This window comes from Rana temporaria, chromosome 5 (assembly GCF_905171775.1).
Source record: "Rana temporaria chromosome 5, aRanTem1.1, whole genome shotgun sequence".
NCBI lineage: Eukaryota > Metazoa > Chordata > Amphibia > Anura > Ranidae > Rana > Rana temporaria.
In genome coordinates this window covers 94,279,949-94,301,333 of record NC_053493.1, presented here as the reverse complement: position 1 = coordinate 94,301,333, position 21,385 = coordinate 94,279,949, and the positions used below count along the sequence as shown (strand labels likewise).

Below are 21,385 nucleotides of genomic sequence, written 5' to 3'. Positions count from 1 at the left end.
AGTCAGCAGCTACAGTGTTTGTAGTTGCTGACTTTAAAGCCAGTGTGCTAGCAAATATGTGCAAAAAACACTAATGTGCTTCAGTGGAAAAAACTCCTAAACATGAAATACTGAAAAATTATTAAATATATTCCAAAATAAAAAAGTTTAGCCACCTCAAGTTTCACTCCCTTCCTGCCCAAGCCTTTCAGCGCTGTCACATTTTGAATGACAATTGCGAGGTCATGCAACAGTGTACCCAAATGAAATTTTAATACATTTTTTCCCACAAATTTCTTTTGGTGGTATTTGATCACCTTTTTTGCGCTATAAACAAAAGAAGAGGGACAATTTTGAAAAAAAAATATTTTTTACTTTTTGCTATAATAAATATCCCCCAAAAATACAAAAATATATAAAAAAAGGAATTTGTTCCTCAGTTTTGGCAGATACGCATTCTACATATTTTTGGTAAAAAAAAAAAAAAAAAAAAAATCGCAATAAGTGTATATTGATTGCTTTGTGCAAAAGTTATAGCTGCTACAAAATAGGGGATAGGTTTATAGAATTTTATTTTTATTTATTTTTACTAGTAATGACGGCGATTTTTATTGTGACTGCGATATTGTGGCGGGCACATTGGACACTTGACACTATTTTGGGACCATTCACATTTATACAGCGATCAGAGCTATAAATATGCACGGATTACTGTGTAAATGTGACTAGCAAGGAAGGGGTTAACACTAGGTGGCGATCAAAGTGTTAAATGTGTACCCTAGTGAGTGATTCCAACTGTAGAGGAAGGGGACAGACTGGGGGAGGTGACCGATCTGTTTCCCTATGTACAAGGGACACACCATCGGTCTCCTCTTCCTGACAGAATGTGGATCTGTGTGTTTACACACAGATCCACGGTCCTGTTCAGTTACTGGGCAATCGCGGGTGCCGGCGGACATTTCAGCGCATTAGGTTCCCAGTGAAGCGGCAGCGCGCGCATGCCCCCTAGTGGCTCGGGAAGGCGAGGACGTCATATGACGTCCTCCCAGAACGAGAGGCTTATCGTCCCGCTGTCATTTGACGGCGGTCGGTAACCTAGTGGTTAAGCAGAAACCAAAATGCCAGAACGCCCCACTGTATATATTAGTGTCAGATTTTAAAGCTGCAGTAAAGTCCACTTTTAACTTGTGCCTACAGGTAAGCAAGTAAGGTGTACCTGTAGAGGTACAGTGAATAGCTCCTAAACATACAGTTTTTAGAAAATATTCAGATGTGTAGCTGCTGGCGACATCACCAGCGCATGCATACTGCACTCTGAGTGGATGGCACACTCTAGTGTGCCATGCATTTAGAGTGCTGTGCCATGACCATGACTCCCGCATGTATGCGGAGGAGCAACGTCATTGCTGCTTGGCAATGTAAACTGCCGGAAGCCCACAAACCTGGCAGGCAGACAGGGTCAAGATGGAATCTGTCATCTGCGACAGTGCATCGCTGAAGGGATACGTTTCACAGACAAGTCTTTGCTAATGTTCTAGTATGTGGTGCATACTAGAACATTATGCCTTTAACTTGCAGGGGACCAATTTATTTTTTTTTTTTTGGTTTGCTACTGCTATAAACTAATATTTCCAGTAAAGCAGTCCCAGAACAGTTCAACTATAGAGCTCCCACAAAAAAATGCATGCTCCAGGTACATCCCCACTCATTATGCTTTCACTGCAGGCAATTGATTCATATAGGTTATGTCACGCCTTCCCCTTTAAGGGGTCATACTATCGCTGTCCCCTCGATAGAGCTCAGGTCTTCTCCTATACTCCAATTATGTTTTGCAACTTCTTCCTTTAGAATATAGCTCCCTTCAGCTCCAGCAGGCTTGTAAACCAGGCTACATACACAGTGAAGCCAAATGAGATCTAGCATGTAGCCTGGGGAACAGACAACTCTGGCAATAAAGTGTATGATCGATGCCATTATGCAAGATTAAAACATGATGGCGGCTACCATTTGTGTGTCTAGCGGGTTAACCATTCAAATAACCTTCTTCAGTGATCATCTGCCTGCTGGTGCTTAGGTTTTTATCCCGTGAGCTAGAAAGTCTCTGCACTGGGTGAGCTGGAGTGTATAATCTGTCACAGTCTGCATTAAAAGTGACTAGGATGTTAAGCATATGAACATTAGTTTACAATGTAAATATTGTTAAATTTAACCTGACCTAAAAGGTTTCTGAAGTTAATGGTGCTGAAGTGTAGGCAGCCAAATGACAAAAATGGCATAAAGCACCACAAGGGGCGGGGCTAAATCTCTATTTGTTCCTCCTGTGTACAGTTCAGGCCTAGAATCCTAGAGACTCCACTGGGACTGGTCTGAAGTCTTAAGCTAAGGCTGGCTATACATGGTTTGAGTCTCGGCCCATTCAGCAAGAACCAGCTGAGATTTGAAAAGTTAATGGGCAGGCTTAATGTACCAAGTTGATTAATGAACTTGGGTACAACCAACCTGCTGGATTCTCTTGCCATTATCGCTAGTGGCTGCTATAGGTACTAGCAATAATCACTGTCTTCTCCCATCGGGGACAGCTTCCCCTACTCGCCCTGCCGGGAGAAGACAATTGCTGATCCCTCTGTGAACACCGTCGGTGTTGATGGTGAAATTGTGCACATTTCTTTCCTGCAATCTATGGCTGCAGTAAAAAAATGTGCACAGTGTATGGCCAGCCTTATTATTTAGCAGCTTTACCTGTACTTTCTAGCCGTTAAAAGGGGTTGTAAAGCTTCATTTTTTTTTACCTTAATGCATCCTATGCATTAAGGTGAAAAAACACCATGCACTCTCGGGCCCCCCAGCCCCCCCGTTTAAGCATTAAGCATACAACCCCTTTAAGCATTGTTGAAACATCAGAAATGTTTTAGGCCAGGTCAGTTTCACTTTAAAGGTAACCTCATCCAATGGCAAAGAGAATAAGGAGATACGAATATCATTTACATTTTATGACCAGTTAATATTTCCTGCAAAATGGGATCAGATATTCGTCTGTCTCTGAACATATTAGACTTAAAAGAAGAATACAAGGCAGAGAGGTTTTGTGACTTGTGGGGAAGAGTTACCGCTAATTATGTTTATCCTGCATCCAAGACTGCTGCTGTGTAGTGAAAAAAATCATACTTGCCAGAAAGTATTTCCTGCACTGCGGCTGTGAGAGGTGCAGTTCTCATACACAAAGGTTTAGTGTCCAATTCCCCTCCTCTGCCCTTGCATTTTCCCTATAAATGATTGCGCACACAAAGTCAGAACTACAGAGAAAAAAAACTATTGTATGATGGAAGTCTCTTCACTTCGGTTTCATCCAAGCTGATAAAAGGGCAATTAGCTCCTCCGGCATTGCTGTGCAGCACATCATGCAGGCATGGCTGCCGGCTAGACAGGCTAATTTTTTTAAGCCAACTGTACTTCAAGATGTATTTGCCTCTGAACAAAGGCTAATTGGATCTGTATAGAGAACTCAAAACTAGGTTATTGTCTAAATGTTGTGCTTTTGCAAATATCAAACTACAAGTACTTCAGAGTGAAAACATTATTTATATGTTCGAAAATTATTCTGTCAGTCACAGGTAGTGATAATGTAGTCTAGAACAGGGACAATATCCTTAAAACTGTGTTCCACCCAAAATCCGCCTCAAACTACTCCATGCCTGAGCCCTGCTTTGCTGTCTTCTGGGAGACACACAGGTCCCAGAAGACAACAGGGACCATTCATAATGCGCAGCATGACTCGCGCATGCGCAGTAGGGAACAAGGCTTCACTTCCTGATTCCCTTACTGAAGATGCCACGTCAGATAAAACATTTTTTTTTTTTAAATCGGGATGGTGTCACCCCTCTAGCGGGTGTCACCCGGGGCGGACCACACCCCCCGCACCCCCCTAGCAACGCCTCTGACTCTGGGTGATCTATGTATATTACAAGAATTTTATACAAACTTGTTGCAGATTCCTACATTTTGTTATTCTGAAATCACTGTTTGTCTGTTTCCATGTGGAAAGTGGCTTTAATGGGAGTGGTTTCATAATTATCAATCAGCTGCTGCACTTGCAGGGCTCCAATGAGGAAAGTAGAAGGGTATGCATCCCTTTAGACGTGATTTCCTTGGGGAGTATCTTAGCAAAAATTCAATTTTTGTTGCAGGGGATGCCTGAAATCCGACTTGTATCTTAGTGCAGACTTCTGAAAAAATCAGCATGTCATGCCGCCCCAGAGACTGAGCTGGAGAGGGAGTCTCGCTGCATCTTCAGAACTGGAGCAGAGAGACTGCACCCTGTTAGACCCGACTCCAGGAACCTGCTGATCACCAAGCCTTTGGGACTAGACCAGTCGCCCGCCAGGAAGTGGTGAGCTGAAGTACACATCCTAAACAACTGCCACATACTACTAGCCCAAATGGAGACTGCTCCTACTAACCCTTTTTCCTATCGCCTACCCACACTCCACTTAAAGAAGGGCCCCACTGAAAGCCGGCCAACGTTGATCATCAGACACCAGGTACTTTTAGCCACAGCCTAAGCACACAGTGTTTCTTACATGGTTGACACGATTTCAAAGACCCTAGTTGTATCTGCTATAGCTTTAACCTTGCTGTAGTTGATTGTATGTTTGGGCAAGTGTTTTTTTATGATGATTTATTATAGTGTATGAAGGTTTGGGTGAATATTGTTTGATTTACAGCTTGTTTGTTTTCATGGCCACAATACATACAGTTATTCTTTCACCAGGCTGCCTGTGGTCTAATTTCTGTGCCTTATTATACAGTGCAAGCATACCAACACTTAAACCACATAGGTGTAACTTTTTGCCTATGACCAAGTGTGTCAATGGGGAATGAGACGTTGAGAGCCGTGGCAAAACAGAGGACCCATCATCAACAGCGGCTGATATGGGGGTATTTTTTTTTGGTAAACTTTATTTTGTTGCCACAAGTTTTTTTGAAAATGTGGAGAGAAAAAAAAAAAAAAAAAGGAGAAAAAAAAAATTAAAATACTATTTTTATATACACAAGTCGTCAATTTAATAGGCTGGTTTTGACAAACAGCATGGGCATACTTAGAAATTTACCTCAAAACACATTTTGCTACATCTCTCGAGTGTGGTGCTACCATGTGTGAAACTTTATTAATGTTTGGACTGAATATGTACCAGACATTGCATGTTTTGCACACAAAATGTTTTTTTTTTTTTTTATCAAAATGGTTGCCTCTGGACAAGTGGTCAGAGAATATAGCTTAGTAAGGTCCAAGAATCCCTGGTCAAAAATGGATGCTTCAAAGCATTGCTGGATGGAAGAAAAAGTTCAAATGATTTATAAATTATAAAACACTCTGCATTAAATGTAAAGCATCTCCAAAAACCCATTCCCTTAACACAACGGTAAATCTCTCATTAATATCTTAACCACTTAAGGACCACCTAACGACGATATACGTCGGCAGAATGGCACCGCTGGGCACAATCCGTGACCTCGGCCGCGGGACTCGCTGACCCGATCAGCCGCTACAGTCCCGCGATCGGTCCTGGAGCTGAAGAACGAGGAGAGCCGCGTGTAAACACAACATCTCTCCGTTCTTCACTGTGGCACTGTCATCGATTGTGTGTTCCCTAATATAGGGACACACAATCAATGACGTCAGACCTACAGCCACACCCCCCTACAGTTGTAAACACACTTCAGGGAACACATAACCTCTTCAGTGCCCCCTTGTGGTTAACTCCCAAACTGCAACTGTCATTTTCACAATAAACAATGCATTTTAAATGCATTTTTTGCTGTGAAAATGACAATGGTCCCAAAAATGTGTCAAAATTGTCCGAAGTGTCCGACCATAATGTCGCAGTCACGAAAAAAATCGCTGATCGCCGCCATTAGTAGTAAAAAAAAAAAAAATTAATAAAAACGCAATAAAACTATCCCCTATTTTGTAAACGCTATAAATTTTGCGCAAACCAATCGAGAAACGCTTATTGCGATTTTTTTTTACCAAAAATAGGTAGAAGAAGAATACGTATCAGCCTAAACTGAGGAATATTTTATATATATATATATATATATATATATATATATATATATATATATATATATTATATATATATATATATATATATATATATATATATATATATATATATGTATGTATGTATATGTTTTTGGGGGATATTTATTATAGCAAAAAATAAAAAATATTGATTTTTTTTCAAAATTGTCGCTCTATTTTTGTTTATAGCGCAAAAAATAAAAACCGCAGAGGTGATCAAATACCACCAAAAGAAAGCTCTATTTGTGGGGAAAAAAGGACGCCAATTTTGTTTAGGAGCCACGTCGCACGACCGCGCAATTGTCAGTTAAAGCGACGCAGTGCCGAATCGCAAAAAGGGGCCTGGTCTTTTACCTGCATTTTGGTCCGGGTCTTAAGTGGTTAAGTTGTATGACATTAAACAGAGAGTGGGTATACAAACTTATTGTGCATTGTGACAAATGTGTTCACAGGCCTATCCTTGCTCGTAGTATGGATGAAAGTGTAGGATGTGTTTGTTTTATGATAGAAAGACATTTCAAATTTGTTTACCTTTGCAAGAGATTGTACAATGGGGTTTTCCATTATTCCCTTCAAGAATATAATATCAATTTCTTCTGCCCCCGTTGAAGAGGGCAGATCAGTCAGTTTCTCCAAAACTTGCTGCATCTCTGTAATAAAACAAAATACATTACATTAAATACGTTTTTATGGCCACAGCATACACCTTTCATTTTATAACATTCGTACTACAGCAATAAAAAAAAAATCTGTTATTATTAAACAAGCCAATTACGTCCTTTTATGTAATGAGTTCTGCCTGTCTGCTGGTCATCTCTTTCCACAACATCCTGGATTATTTGCAGCTTCTCTTCTGTTCATTCCTTTGAATTAGATTTAATTTATCAGGACTACTTATCCCATATTACCTTGCTGCCTGCAAGCTGCGATTCCTGCACTAAATTTATCCTGAAACTCCCTCTCCGCACCTATGCAGTTCAGAATGCAGGCTTTTTGAATTCTGTGATCCAGCGGTTCCTAGTTTCAGGGCATAGTTAATGTGTCACAAAGTTCAAAGGAAGTAAATGTGCGAGATTCTTCAAAGTTTACAAACTTCAAAATCATTTGCATTAATAGAAATAGGCTAGAAATGAATGAAAAATGCATTAATGAAAAAAAAAATGTGAAAGATGTTACACCAAGTAAATAGATACCTAACATGTCACACTTTAAAACTGCGCACATTCATGGGATGGTGCTAAACTTCAGTACTTAAAAATTCCCCCTTAGGCGACACTTTAAAAAAAATCTATACAGGTTACCTGTTTAGAGTTAGGCCTCGTACACACGACCGAGGAACATCGTTTTCCTTGACAAGTTCCTTGTTAGGCTTGTCGAGAGTCTTGACAAGCTTTCTTTGCATACACACTGTCAAGACAAAATCTCGTCGTTCTCATAAAAGGGGAATTTTGATTCCACTAGCGCCACTTTTGGGGCTGCTTTTGCTAATCTCATGTTACTGCGTGTTAATTAAAAGTTTGGTGAGAGACGATTCGCGCTTTTCAGTCTGTTCCAGCGTGACGAATGTGCCATCTCCATTACAAACCCTACTTTTACTGAAGGCACGGTCCCATCTCATACTTTATTCTGAGCATGTGCAGGTTTCTAAGCATACACATGAATGTGTTTCTCGTCGTAAACCAGCCCGATGAGAAACACGACGAGGAAATTGAGACTCCCGACGAGGAAAAAGAGAACTTGTTCTCTTTTTCTTGCCGAGTTCCACAACAGTTTTCTCGACGAAAAACATGCACACGACCGTTTTCCTCGGCAAAAAAGCTCTGCCACCAAGTTTCTTGATGGATTCTGTCGAAGAAAACGGTCATGTGTACGAGGCCTTAGAGTAGGTCTAGAGCTAGAATTTTTGATCTGATGCTAACATTTGCGGTGCTACCTCACATGTGTGGCTTGAATGCCGTTTATATACTTTAGGCGCGACCTACGTATGAGTCGGCAACTGTGAGCAAGCACGTTTTTTTATTGTTTATTTTACTTAAAATGTTTCTATATTGACACTTTTTTGTTTTTGGTCACTTTTATGACTAATACAAGGAATGTAAACATGCCTTGTAAAAGGAATAGGGCATGACAGGTCCTCTTTACAGAGATCTGGGGGTTTATAAGTGTCCAGATCTTGCCTCTAGGCCAAGAAGCCTGAAATAAAATTAAAAAAAACATCTTGGCTTCCCAGCCGAGGCAACGGCTCTGTTCACAACTGCAGATGCCGGGCGTAACTTTATCCTCCGAAAGGTCATAGAGACTGCCGGGGACCATCCGGATTCCTCCTCTGGCTCACCAATCGCACGGGCGAGCAGGTTAAAGTACTGGAGCAAGGGGCATCCCCTTCCGCCGCCTGTAAAAACAATCAAGCGGCTGAAGCAGATGATAAAACACTGGAAATCTGTGCCGTGATTATCAGTGCAAATGTCCCACCACAGGATAGCCAAATTATCGGCTTTCTTTTCCTCACACAGTGACAGTGTTGAAGAAAGGTAATGCTGATGACCAGCATTTGTTTACATGCGATGAGCTGTAACTGGCCACAGCTGATCACACGGTAAAGTGCCTTGACCTCGATCTGTGATCAGCTATGTGCAAAAGAACACAAGAACAAAAGCTATCACAGAGCACGCCCCAAAGATGTGAAGCAGAAAGGAGTTCTGGGAGGACATCAATAGACATCCTCCAAGAACTGGACAACCATGCAGTAGCGGTCTTTCGGCTATAGTGCATTTGGCAAGTGGTTAAAATAATAAAGATGTTATACTTACCTGCTCTGTGCAATGGATTTGCAGAGCAGCCCGGGACCTCTTCTGTGGTCCCTCACTGGTGCTCTTGGCTCCTCCTCCCTTCCCTTGCTATGGGGCACTTGTGCAGACTTGATCCAGAGCTGAACTGTGTGCATCTGTAGATGCAAACTAGGCCCCACCCACCACATAGCATTTGATTGACAGCAGCAGCCGCCAACGAGTCCTGTGTGGAGAGAGAAAGATAGCAGCATCGCTGTAGAGTAGCACAGTGCTGAATCAGGCACAGGTAAGTATTTTGAGGGGGTGGTGAACATATTAAAAAAAACAACCCAGAATAGTGTGTTGTCCTTGCTCTACATGCTTTCAAGGACACATGGAGCCAGCTGTCTAACATTTTACCTGAACAGTATTTTACCAGCCAGGCTGCTAAAAAAAAAGGAACTTGCGGTCATTGTTATTATGAAAATGGGCACAAGGCTGTTATATTTCCCAGTAAAAGTAGTAACTTTGCTCTTGCCGCAATACTCTGGGCCATCTGGAACAATTATGCAGATAAGGACTTTCTTCTGTGCAAAGGTCCCTCTTCGCTGCTCCTGGCCCCTCCCTTCTTTCCAAGAGCCCCCCACAGCAAGCAGCCTGCTATAGGGAGCACCCGAGCCAATTTACAGCTCAGTGTGTCCATTCAGACATGGAGACCCGTCCCTATATCTCGTGGCGCCTGGTGTTTTTTTTTGGGGGGGGCTGCATACCCTGCGGGTTGGCACTAGCACAACTGCCATCTACCCCCCCTGTTGTCCTTACCATGGATGCGGGCAGTGAGAGCAGGGGTCGGAGCTGCTGCGGCCCTCTTTCAGCATGGCGGGCTACGCTGTCCTCTCCTGGAGTCCTCTCTGGGGTGCATCTCCTCTCTGCTCCTCCTGGCACTAGGCATCCAATAGGATCACCTGATGTGGTGCCGGGGTGCCCCTAATGGACGAGACACTACTCTATCTTCCGATTGGCTAACTGACTGACAGCCGCGGGAGTCAATGGCACTCAATCAGGAGGAGAGTCCTGAATGGCTAAGATACTCGTGGACATCGCTGAGTTAGATGGGGCTCAGGTAAGTAATTAGGGGGTGCCGCTACACACAGAAGGCAATAAGATGCATTAAGATTTAAAAAACTTATGCCTTTACAACTCCTTAACCCTTAAACTCTTTCATGGCCATAACAGGTCTGACATTTTTGCTGTCTCACAAGCCAAGAATATGTTTACCTGATAAATTATGTATTGGACAGATGTGGCAATGCTACAGTATAGCAGAAAAAAAAAACACACATTTCTCGTTTCATTCGTAGGTTAGAGAAGATGAGCTAAACCTCAATAGGTTGCTGAAAACAACAGTCCTGGCTTTTTTTGCAGCTTTTTAGGCTCAATGCACAGTAGCATTTTTTTCTTCTCCTAGAAGCTAAATAGTCCTACGTAACCATGAATACTACTTTAACATTTTTTGGAGCTACAGCATCTAGAAGAAGAAAAAAAAATAAAACATTTTTGTAGAGTTTCTTTGAGCTTTTCTCCAGCAGAAAAAAAAAAACGCTAAACGCTTTTAACCACCTCAATACCGGGCTTTAAAACCCACCTCCATACCGGGCCTATTCTGGCACTTCTCTCCTACATGTACAAATCATCATTCTTTTGCTAGAAAATTATTCAGAACCCCCAAACATTATATATGTTTTTTTAGCAGACACCAAAGGGAATAAATTGGCGGTCATTGCAACTTTTTATCTTGCACGGTATTTGCGCAATAATTTTTCAAACGCCTTTTTTTTGTAAAAAAAATGGTTTCATGAATTAAAAAATTTGTAAAGTTAGCCCAATTTTTTGAAAGATGATGTTACCCTGAGTACATAGATACCCAACATGTCATGCATTAAAATTGCGCACACTCATGGAATGGCGCCAAACTTCGTTACCTAAAAATCTCCATAGGCGACGCTTTAAAAATTTTACAGGTTACCAGTTTAGAGTTCCAGAGGAGGTCTAGTGCCAGAATTGTTTTATTTTTATTTATTTTTTATTTTACTTATTTATTTTTTACACTTAAAAAAAATTTTTTATCGCTTTTATTCCTATTACAAGGAATGTAAACATCCCTTGTAATAGGAATAGTGTGTGACAGGTCCTCTTTAAGGAGAGGTGCGGGGTCAATAAGACCCCACATCTCTCCTCCAGGCTAGAAAGAATGAGATTGTGAAAAAAAATTTGCAGATCTCATTCTTACTAGCCACAATTGCAGTTTGTTTACTTACGGGTACCCGGGCGTGACGTAATCACATCGCGCCCGGGCCTCCAACGGTCATAGAGATGACTGGTCATCTCTATGCTGCACATCCGGCGGACGGCGATCATCTCTCCAGGCCCACCGCCTGTAAGAACGATCAATCACCGGAACCGCCGCTATGATCGATCTTACGGTGCGCAGGATCGCCGCCGGAACAAAATTATATCTGAATGATGCCTCTGGGTACAGGCATCATTCAGATATAAAAAGTGAAATAATTCAGCGCTGGAAAATAAACATTAACTAAATAAATTGCAAGCCAGCACTGTAGATATAATCCAAAAATATCTCAAAATGAAATTAAGTAAGTAAATAGTGCAGCGCAAAAACATAAAATCTATAACAAAATTAATATCAATTAATAAAAGTCCATAAAGTGCAAGGTGATAAAAGGTGCTCCAAAAAACAATAGTGACGAATAGTGCAGCAATCTTTCATAAGATCAGTGACAGGAATATCCTCCACCAAGGCTATGGATGGCCTCTCACCTCAGCGATTCGACCTGTGGCTAGGTCAAAAAGCATAATACATATCCTCCAAGAAATAGATGGTAACAGCATACAAGAAGTCAGCTCTGTGTATCCCCAGATGGAACCAGCAATCAGTAGGACAACTCAGCAATCTCCCAAACTTATTCCATGGACCGAAAAGGCAACAAAAGAGAAGGACTAGTGCTCTCCGTTTGAAACAACTTTAATCTAAAACATAATCAGTATAAAAACACTCACATTTGCGGACACTCTCAGCCGAGTGTATAGCGAGCAGCATGTAACGCAATGTATGCATGTATCGCAAACAGTCAGCGTGTAGGTTGCAGTACCGCTCCTCACCGAAGGCTACTCTCCTCAGGAATGATTCAGATATCCCTGCACAAAGTACAGGACGTCATATGACGTCCACCTGGGATAACAGATCCCCTTTTTGGACGTCATTTGACGGTGTGCGTGTTTAAAGTGGTTAAACGCCACAAATAGCTTTTTTTTTCCATCATGATCAGACTTCAGTTGCGACACCTATTCTAATCAATTGGCTCCCATAAGAGGCAGAGAAACGTGGCTGAAAGCTAGCGTGGCTAAACATGAAAACATTGAAAAGCTGAAATGCGAGCTGTGGGTGGCCCTGTAGGCACCACTTAGCAAACTTTGTTCTGATAAGTTAAGCGTGGATGGGGCTGATGAAATCCTAACCTCTATTACTAGCCTTAGCGATGTGTGTATATTTTAGTAAGTTACCGAGATCTGTAAAACAGGCTTAAGCAAATGAAAAAAAGCCACGTGCTCCAATTGTTTTCCGAATATAAGAAAATACTAAAGTGACTGTAAACCTTTTTTTTAAGCCTTCTACAGTGGACAGCTTATTTAAAAGTGGTTTTCTTGTATATACATATATTCTGATGGTATAGTTGCATATCACCTATTACAGCGGTCACTAGTGTGTCACTCCATACTCTGCCAGCCATTAGAAAGCCATTGTAAGAGCAAAAATAATTCTCAAAACCAAGATGGCCGACGAAAACCCTGAAAGGCTAAGCAGTTTAGAAATATCTTGCAAATACTTGCATAGGAGACCCATGGAAAGAAAAAAAAAATGGTATCATCAACTAACACCTAAAGAAACATACCAGAATAAAATTGTATTAGTACTGATTTTATCTTTTGGACACCAAGCATCACTGGTTATATTTTAGCTACAATTCATCCGATTTAGTTTTTATTGAAAATACAGCAGTAGTAACTTTTTGCCTGTAAATCAATTTATATTAAAATGTAACTTGCAATTTTTGTAACAAAAACATAATTTTGTGAAGATGTTCCAATGTGCGTGTAAGGCCTCATGCACGCTGGAAGTTTAGTTAACTCTCGTGGACTCCTTTCCTGCTGGCAACAGCATTTTGGCTTAAAATACGCTTGTAAACACATGTTGGTCAGAATAATAATTTATTTTGGTCATTGACAGAGATGCTAAGCAGGAACATGGATCGGTCTTCTTACTGTTAAAACATCCCCCCCCCCTGTTAGGAAGCACCCTAGGGAACACATTTACCCTTTGATCGATCACCCCTGATGTTAACCCCTTCCCTGACAGTGTCATTAGTACAGTGACAGTACATTTTTATTTAGCACCAATCACTGCATTGGTGTCACTGGTCTCCAAAAAAGTGTCAGACGTGTCCGCCAAAATGTCAGTGTCCCGCTAAAAAATTGCTCATCGCCTCCATTACTAGTAAAAATAACCACAAATTCCATAAATCTATCCCATAGTTTGTAGATGCTATAACTTTTTCCCCAATCAATATACGCTTATTGGGATTTTTTTTTTACCAAATTCATGTATTAGAATACGTATTGCCATAAGGTGATTAAGAAATTCGATTTTACATTTTTTCATTGGATAAGTTAAAGAAAAAAAAAATGTTCAAAATGGTCGGCTTTTTTTTTGTTTATAGCACAAAAAGTAAAACCCTTGGGAGGTGATCAAATAACACCAAAAGAAAGCGCTATTTGTGGAAAAAAAAAAAAAAAAAAAAAGACAAATTTTATTTGGGTACATTGTCAGTTAAAGTAACGCAGTGCCGTATCTCAAAAAAATGCCTGTCAGGAAGGTAGTAAAACCTTCCACAGGTTGTTAAAAATGTCCATGAGGCCCAATATAATGTCCTTATATTTTGTAGAGCTCGGGTGCAGAGCGTGATAGATAGGATAGTGGTGCAAATACCATCTAAAATTGCTTCTTCCGTTAAAACCCTTTAACGCATGCAGTCCACTTAAGTCAGTGGTTCTCAACCTTTCTAGTGTCGTGACCCCTTGATAAAATTTCCCAAGTTGTGGGGACCCCTAACAAAAAAAAAATTTCATAGCGTGGGTTGTCAGTACCCAAGGCAAGACGAGTAGTTTGAGCCCCTAACTCACGGACATTTAGCGCTCCCTGAGTCCCTTCCGCTCCTACAGTATTAAAACCCCTTATGGTACATTTTAGGACAGTGATGGCGAACCTTGGCACCCCAGATGTTTTGAAACTACATTTCCCATAATGCCCTTGCACTCTGCAGTGTAGTTGAGCATCATGGGAAATGTAGTTCCAAAACATCTGGGGTGCCAAGGTTCGCCATCACTGCTTTAGGATGTTCCACTCTCATTTGTTCGCCTTTCTTTCAGTTTCATCTCCCTCTATATTAATTTCTTGGTTTTTTTTTATTATCCCCATCCCTCTCTGTTTTTCTTGTTCTTTCCCTTATTCTTTCTCTCCCTTTTTCTTTGTTCCTCCCTCTCTTTTCCTCTAGCTTCCATATATTCTCTATTTTATTCCTTCTCTTACTCCTTGGTAAGGGGGTGGGGGGGATGGGATGAGTATCAATGCTGGGGAGAGTTCTGATCAGCCAACTTAGGTGCTCTTGATCAAGGTCATCTGCTGATCTGAGAACTGTAGTGGGGACTTTTACTCACTGTGTCTCCGGCTTCACAGTGTCTCATAGCAGTGAACCCAATGCCGAAATCGGGAGATAGGGTCTCCTCCAGCCCCTCCCACTTTACATTCCTCACCAGTCAGCTGACCTCTAGTCTCTGCCCCCCAGCCATGCCATGAACTGAATGGGCGGCTGCAAAGAGGCTGAGTGGGCGCCCAGTGGGGAGCGGCCGCAAAAAGACTGGGAGAGCGGTGCGGGTTTCAGGAACAGCCCAGGATTCAGTGACCCCTGACAAATCATCATTCGACCCCCGAGGGGGTCCCGACCCACAGGTTGAGAACCACTGACTTAAGTGGACATGTGCAGAATTTCATGGAAAATTAACGTTCTGCGACTTTCATAATTCATGCATGAAAGGGATAAATAACAATCATGTTAAAAACTTACCTGCTCTGCGCAAAGGTTTTGCACATAGCAGCCATGATCACTGGATGTGACTGACAGCAGCGGAAGCCACTGGCTATAGTCTCTCAGACTATAAAGAGGGAAAGAGACGCTGCTCTAATGCGCATCGTTGGATCGAGATTGAGTTCAGATTAGAATAGGGTTGGGTGGTTTCTTACTTTAATGCAGAGAATGCATAAAAGGTGTATAAAAAAAAAAATTCTGACTTTAGAACCACTTACATACAGGGCATTTTACCCCCTTCCTGCCCAGACCAATTTTTATTTTTCAGCGCTGTTGCACTCTGAATGACAATTGCGCAGTCATGCAACACTGTTCCCAAATTAAATCTTAATGTTTTCCCCCCCGCCCACAAATAGAGCTTTCGTTTGGTGGTATTTGATCATCTCTGCAGTTTTTATTTTTTGGTGCTATAAACAAATAAGAAGAGAGACAATAAAAAAAAATAAACACAATATTTTTTACTTTTTGATTTAATAAATATCGCAAATTTTTAGGGGAATAGGGGATAGATTTAAGGCATTTTTTTTATTAGTAATGGCAGCGATCTGCGATTTTTATTGTGACCGTGACATTGCGGCAGACATATCGGACACTTTTGACACGTTTTTGGGACCATTCACATTTATACAGCGATTTGTGCTATAAAACTGCACTGATTACTGTGTAAATGTGACTGCCAGGGAAAGGGTTAACACTAGGGGGCGCTGAAGGGTTAATATGTTCTCTGGCAGTGATTCCTACTGTAGGGGGACTCACAAGGGGAGGAGACCGATGTGTGTTCCTCTGTACTGGGAACACACATCGGTCTCCTCACCTCTGACAGGAGGTGGATCTGTGTGTTTACACACACGGATCCAAACTCCTGCCATGATCGCCAGCAATCGCGGGTGCCTGGCGGACAACGCGGCTGCTGGGCACGCGCGCACCGGGTCACGAACAGTGCCATGGGCGCGCGCGCCCTAGATTGCCAGGAAGAAAAAAGACATCATATGACGTCCTCCCGGAGGGAGGAAGGGTTCCTGCCGGCGTCATATTATTATGGCCCGGTAAGGAAGGGGTTAAGTATTCACATTTAATATCTAATTTTTTTTTTATTACCAGACCATATTTAATCAGTTGGATATACAGTATGCCATACAAAGCCACTATACATCCCCCCTTAACTCACAATATGATCAGAGGAGTCAAGTAACAGGAGAACAAAAAAAAAACAATCAATCAAAAAGGAGGGTAGTAGTCCAGGCCGTTATATAGAAAAGATACATTTAGGTGTCTGAAGTTTCTTGAACACGAATTACTGATGCATCTACAACAGCATGACAAATAACTTGTTTCCAAGGTAATAAGTTGCTTAGGTTACAAATATTCATCTGGACTTATTGAACAATTAAAGAGATACTGGCAGGTAAATTGTTCTTTGTTCATTTAGTCTACCACCAATCATTGTATGGATTTGTACACATAATAGCTACTGCAGAAAGTCGTGTGCATCATTTTACAGCTATAACTAATTGTAGTTTTCAAAATTTTAAAGTAAGAAGTCCTCAAATGTACAAAAATATTTTTGGGAATCAATATATTCTACAACCTAGTTAATATATCTTTACAACCTTTGAAGTTTACAAAACAGATTTAAGAAAGAAAGCAATTATTTTAGGCATACTATGTTTGGTTGTTCTCCTTGGCAGGCTCTCGTTCAAAACCATGCTTTAAGCAAAGACAAGAAAATATGGTACACTTGAGCTCACAGATTACATTTTATTTTAACTTATCTAAAGTTGGAACATGACTGCACCAAATTGCAAACTCAAACATTCTCTGTGCAGGAAAAAAAAAATGAACTGGCAATAATTCAAGTTTTTACGGATGTAAACTGGTAATCAGAAAAAGTGTCCTTTTACACCTACAGTGCCTTGAAAGTGAAATTTTACACATTTTGTCATGTTACAACCAAAAACGTAAATGGATTTTATTGGGATTTTATGTGACAGACCAACAAAGTGGCACATAATGGTGAAGTGGAAGGAAAATAATTTTTTTTTTTACAAATATGTGAAAAGTGTGGCGTGTTTTGTATTGTATTCAGCCCACCTGAGCCAATACTTTGTAGAACCACCTTTCGCTGCAATTAAGGGTGGAGCTAAGGACTCCGACGTCATCACACTCCAGCTGGACTGGCGTGAGCCGCCGCTGGTAGTTTGTTTTTAGATTTGTTTCATCTGTTTGGATGTCAGTAACCCGTTTTATTCAAAGAGTACTCATTTTTTCATACTGCACCATGAAGTTTTCCTCTTCTTTATTATAAACATACCTGCCCACTGAACGCCCCTTTCCCTGAGAGGAGACGGTGTATGTGCACTAAGGATCCAGCTGATGCGGGGGAGCGTGCAGTGTTCATTGGAGAGGTGAAAAGGTTTCTCTGCTGGGGATGGATTTCTACGTCCAGAGCCTGATGAACCAACCCTTGTGTGCTGAGCTCGCATGATCTCCGTAATAGAAGTCCATCTGAGTCGGTAAGCGGCCATTTATCTACCTTATTTGATGGAAGTTTTAAACTGAAGATTCATATTCCTGCTCTTGTGTGTTTCGATTGAATACCTGCAGTTTTTTGCTACATCTTTTTCTGCTACTTTTTTTGGACTTCTTTTTTGTTACTTTTTGGACTCCCGAGTTGCTTTATGCTACATTTTTTATTTTTGTTTGTGTGGACTTAAAATGACCATTCATAACTACTGCTGAGGATTTGCTATATATCACTGCTGTTTGCTTCCCTTTAGGACATGTGTTATATTGAGATCACTTCCACCTTTAGAATTTTTTATATGATTATATTTACACACAAATTTTCCTTTTATTTTTAATAGTCGCTGATCACCCGATTTTATTCGCTTATTTATGCGATATTTCAGGTTGTGCATTATTTTTTACACCTTTATTTTTAGTTTACAATTCAAATCTATAATTGCAGCACCTTGTCACAATTATATGTCATATTTTGTTTTGTGTCCTTAACAGGAACAAACATTTTTCTTTTTTGGTGTTTTTCTTGCACTTTGTGGCACTATTACACACCTTTTACCTTTGCTTTGGGGATAGCGCGGATTAACTCTATTTACATGCTGCAATTAAAGCTGCAAGTCTTTTTGTGTATGTCTCTACCAAATTTGCACATCTAGGAGAGGGAAATTTTGCCCATTTTTCTTTGCAAAATAGCTTAAGATCTGTCAGATTGGATCTGTGAACAGCAATTTTCAAGTTTCGCCACAGATTCTCAATTGAATTTAGGTCTGGACTTTGACTGGGCCCTTTTAACACATGAATATGCTTTGATCTAAACCAGGGATCCTCAAACTACGGCCCTCCAGCTGTTGTAGAACTACACATCCCATGAGGCATTGTAACACACTGACATTCACAGACATGACTAGGCATGATAGGAAATTGTAGTTCCTGAACAACTGGAGGGCCATAGTTTGAAGACCCCTGATCTAAACCATTCCATTGTAGCCCTGGCTGTATGTTTAGGGTTGTTGTCCTGCTGGAAGGTGAACCTCCACCATAGTCTCAAGTCTTTTGCAGACTCTAAAAGGTTTTCTTCTAAGAATGCCCTGTATTTGGTCCCATCCACTTTTACTAGCTTCCCTGTCCTTGCTGAAGAACAGCATCCCCACAACATGATGTTGCCACCACCATGTTTCACAGTGGGAAGGATTTGTTCAGGGTGATGTGCAGTGTATGTTTTCCACCACACATAGCGTTTTTCTTTAAGGCCAAAAGGTTAAATTTGGTTTCATCTGACCAGAGCACCTTCTTCCACGTTTGCCGTGTCCCCCACAAGGCCAGATTTGTGGAGTGCATGACTATTCTCCCACCTCAACTGTGGATCCCTGCAGCTCCTGCAGAGTTACCATGAGCCTCTGCTGCTTCTCTAGTTAATGCTCTCCTTGACCAGCCTGTCAGTGTAGGTGGACGGCTATGGTATTTCCATTTTCGGATGATGGATTGAACAGTGCTTCGTGAGATGTTAAAAAAACTCCTAAACTTTGAACCTAACCTGGTTTTATACTTTTCCACAAATGTATCCCTAACCTGTCTGGTGTGTTCCTTGACCTTCATGATGCGGTTTGTTCACTAGAGGTTTGTTAGAGAACCTGGTGGACTCCATTTACTAATTAGGTGACCTCTGAAGGCAATTGGTTCCACTAAATTTTAGTTGGGGGGGAATCTGATAAGAGGCACATGCCAGGTCACCTGCGATCAGGTGACAGATGCACAACGTTGGGGTCAGGAGTGCACCGCTAAGGTAGTGGACCCTACGGCCGACTGCTGCGGACAGAACACTGGGTGGCTAAGGAAGGCAGGTCCCACTGGAGCACTAACAGGGATCCCACAGGAAACTAAAGCCTAAGATTCCCCAGGGTGCGGAGTCTAAGATTCAGCAGGTGTTCACCAGAGCCTCTAGTGGACTGGGCTGCAACTGGATCCAGGTTTCGGTCCCACAGCTCACGCTCACAGTAGGCTATAGAGGATAGAGGGGAGGCAGCAGCTCAGGATACAAGAGATAGTGAGGGGATAAGCCAAAGGTTGGGGCGGCTAGCAGACAAGGATAAACAAGGGACACGCTAAAGGTCAAGGTCACAAGCAGACAGGGATAGTCAAGAACAAGCCAAGATCAGTAAAATAGAGACAGACATAGCACACGGCAAGCAGGAACGCAAACACCCAATAGCTTAACAAACACTTAATCAGCATGGCTGGCTTGCAGTGCACAGGTTAATATAGAGTTCCCTGATGGGACCTGGGGTGGAGCCATGCTAGAGGAGAGATTACTTAAGCAGCCAGGTGAGAGTGGCTGGCCTCTAAGGTGAGCACATGGAGGAAGTAAGCTGGCAGACATACATTACTGCATATCCATGACAGTAATGTTTACCTCACAGCCACCGGGAAGTCCAGTCCCCATTTCAATAGACCCTTTAAAAAGGGAGCCTGCTTCTCGTACCACCATTTGTCAGTTGCTCAGACAGAACACTATTTAAGGCATTGGTCTTAAGGATCAGATTGCCCCTCCCCCCCACTCATTAAAGGGCACTTTTGCTAGTAAGCACCTCTTGAGCTTTTAAGAATCATGCAACGGTTTCCCAGATTTGCAGAGTTTGCAAGGCTGCCAACTGGTCCAATGTTCACATGTTTTGCAGGTCTTACCAGGTGGATGTTCAGACCCCTTCTGCTGCCAACTCTGGGAGCAAGGTCCTTTAGCTGCTTTTCTGAGCTGAAGGCTCTTCCCGTCAGTCTCCGATTTCTTGTGTCCATCAATGTATGAGAAAGATTTTAAGACGAGTACAAAAATCCTATTTGACTCCAAGAAATGGGTTTTATGGAGAGTAAAAAAAAAAATCCCATTTTCATTCTTTTTTACCATTAGTCTAATTTCTTAACATTTTGCCCAAATTCTTAACAAAAATAGTTTATAAACACTAGACTAAAATGCAATATGTACATGTCATGGACCTTGAGATATTAAAGTGTTTCTACTTGACATCTGTTACACAGGAGAGGGACATTCAATGCAAGGCTTTTGAAATGCTAAGTGGAACCAGCTTGCGAAATACCTTTTATTGTGTTCTGCAGGTTAAGAGCGGGTGTCGGAGTCAGTCCGTCTAGCTAGAACCGGGTTATTGTGTACATTGATTACCCCCTGGGGCTTCTGTCTCAATACACAAGTCTTTCTATCCAAGCTATTGGACCAATCCCTGTTGACAATTTCAAGTCCTCATTTGCATGGTCAAGGAGGACTTGAGTGAAGACTGGATATACTTTACAATTGACCAATAGGAAAGCGGTTGTTGGGAGTGGGATGTTCCAAATTCTGTATAAAAGTGTGCTGTGTAATTGAAAATAAAGAGTCCTGTTGGAACTTACATACAGCCTGCCTGGTGTTTGTTCCTAATGGGTCCGAATGGCACATAGCTGTAATTCGGATCCCGGAACCTTGGATGACTGGACCATCAGACGTTGCAATCTGCAAGCTGACTCACTGGTAGCAGAGGAGTGTCGGGAGAGCAGGACCTGGGCGAGGAAGGATCTCGTCACATTGGTTGGCAGCGGTGGGATTTGCTCTCCAGTTACTGGGACAACTCCAAACCACCACCATGAATGACCAGCTATGCAGCCTGCAGGAGAACCATGCTAAAAGACTTGCTTGAGAGCCGTGGAGGGACCGGTGGGAAGAACAAGGCCACCCTGATCATTGCGCTAGCCGAGATGGATCAGAGGGATGGTGATGCAGGACCCCGGTCAGTTGAAGACTTGTTCCAGCAGCGAGTTCAACAGCGGTT

At 41.8% G+C, this 21,385-nt stretch overlaps 1 protein-coding gene across 4 annotated transcripts in view; it reads right to left on the bottom strand.

Moving 5' to 3' along the window:
* The window catches only part of PALS2 (protein associated with LIN7 2, MAGUK family member), a 135,802-nt gene that overhangs the window by 67,264 nt on the left and 47,153 nt on the right, over positions 1-21,385 (bottom strand). For all 4 annotated transcript variants that reach the window (XM_040352879.1, XM_040352882.1, XM_040352878.1 and 1 more), the window contains one exon: positions 6,593-6,711. In XM_040352879.1, the coding sequence (XP_040208813.1) occupies positions 6,593-6,711 (119 nt within the window). The remainder of the gene's footprint in view (positions 1-6,592; positions 6,712-21,385) is intronic.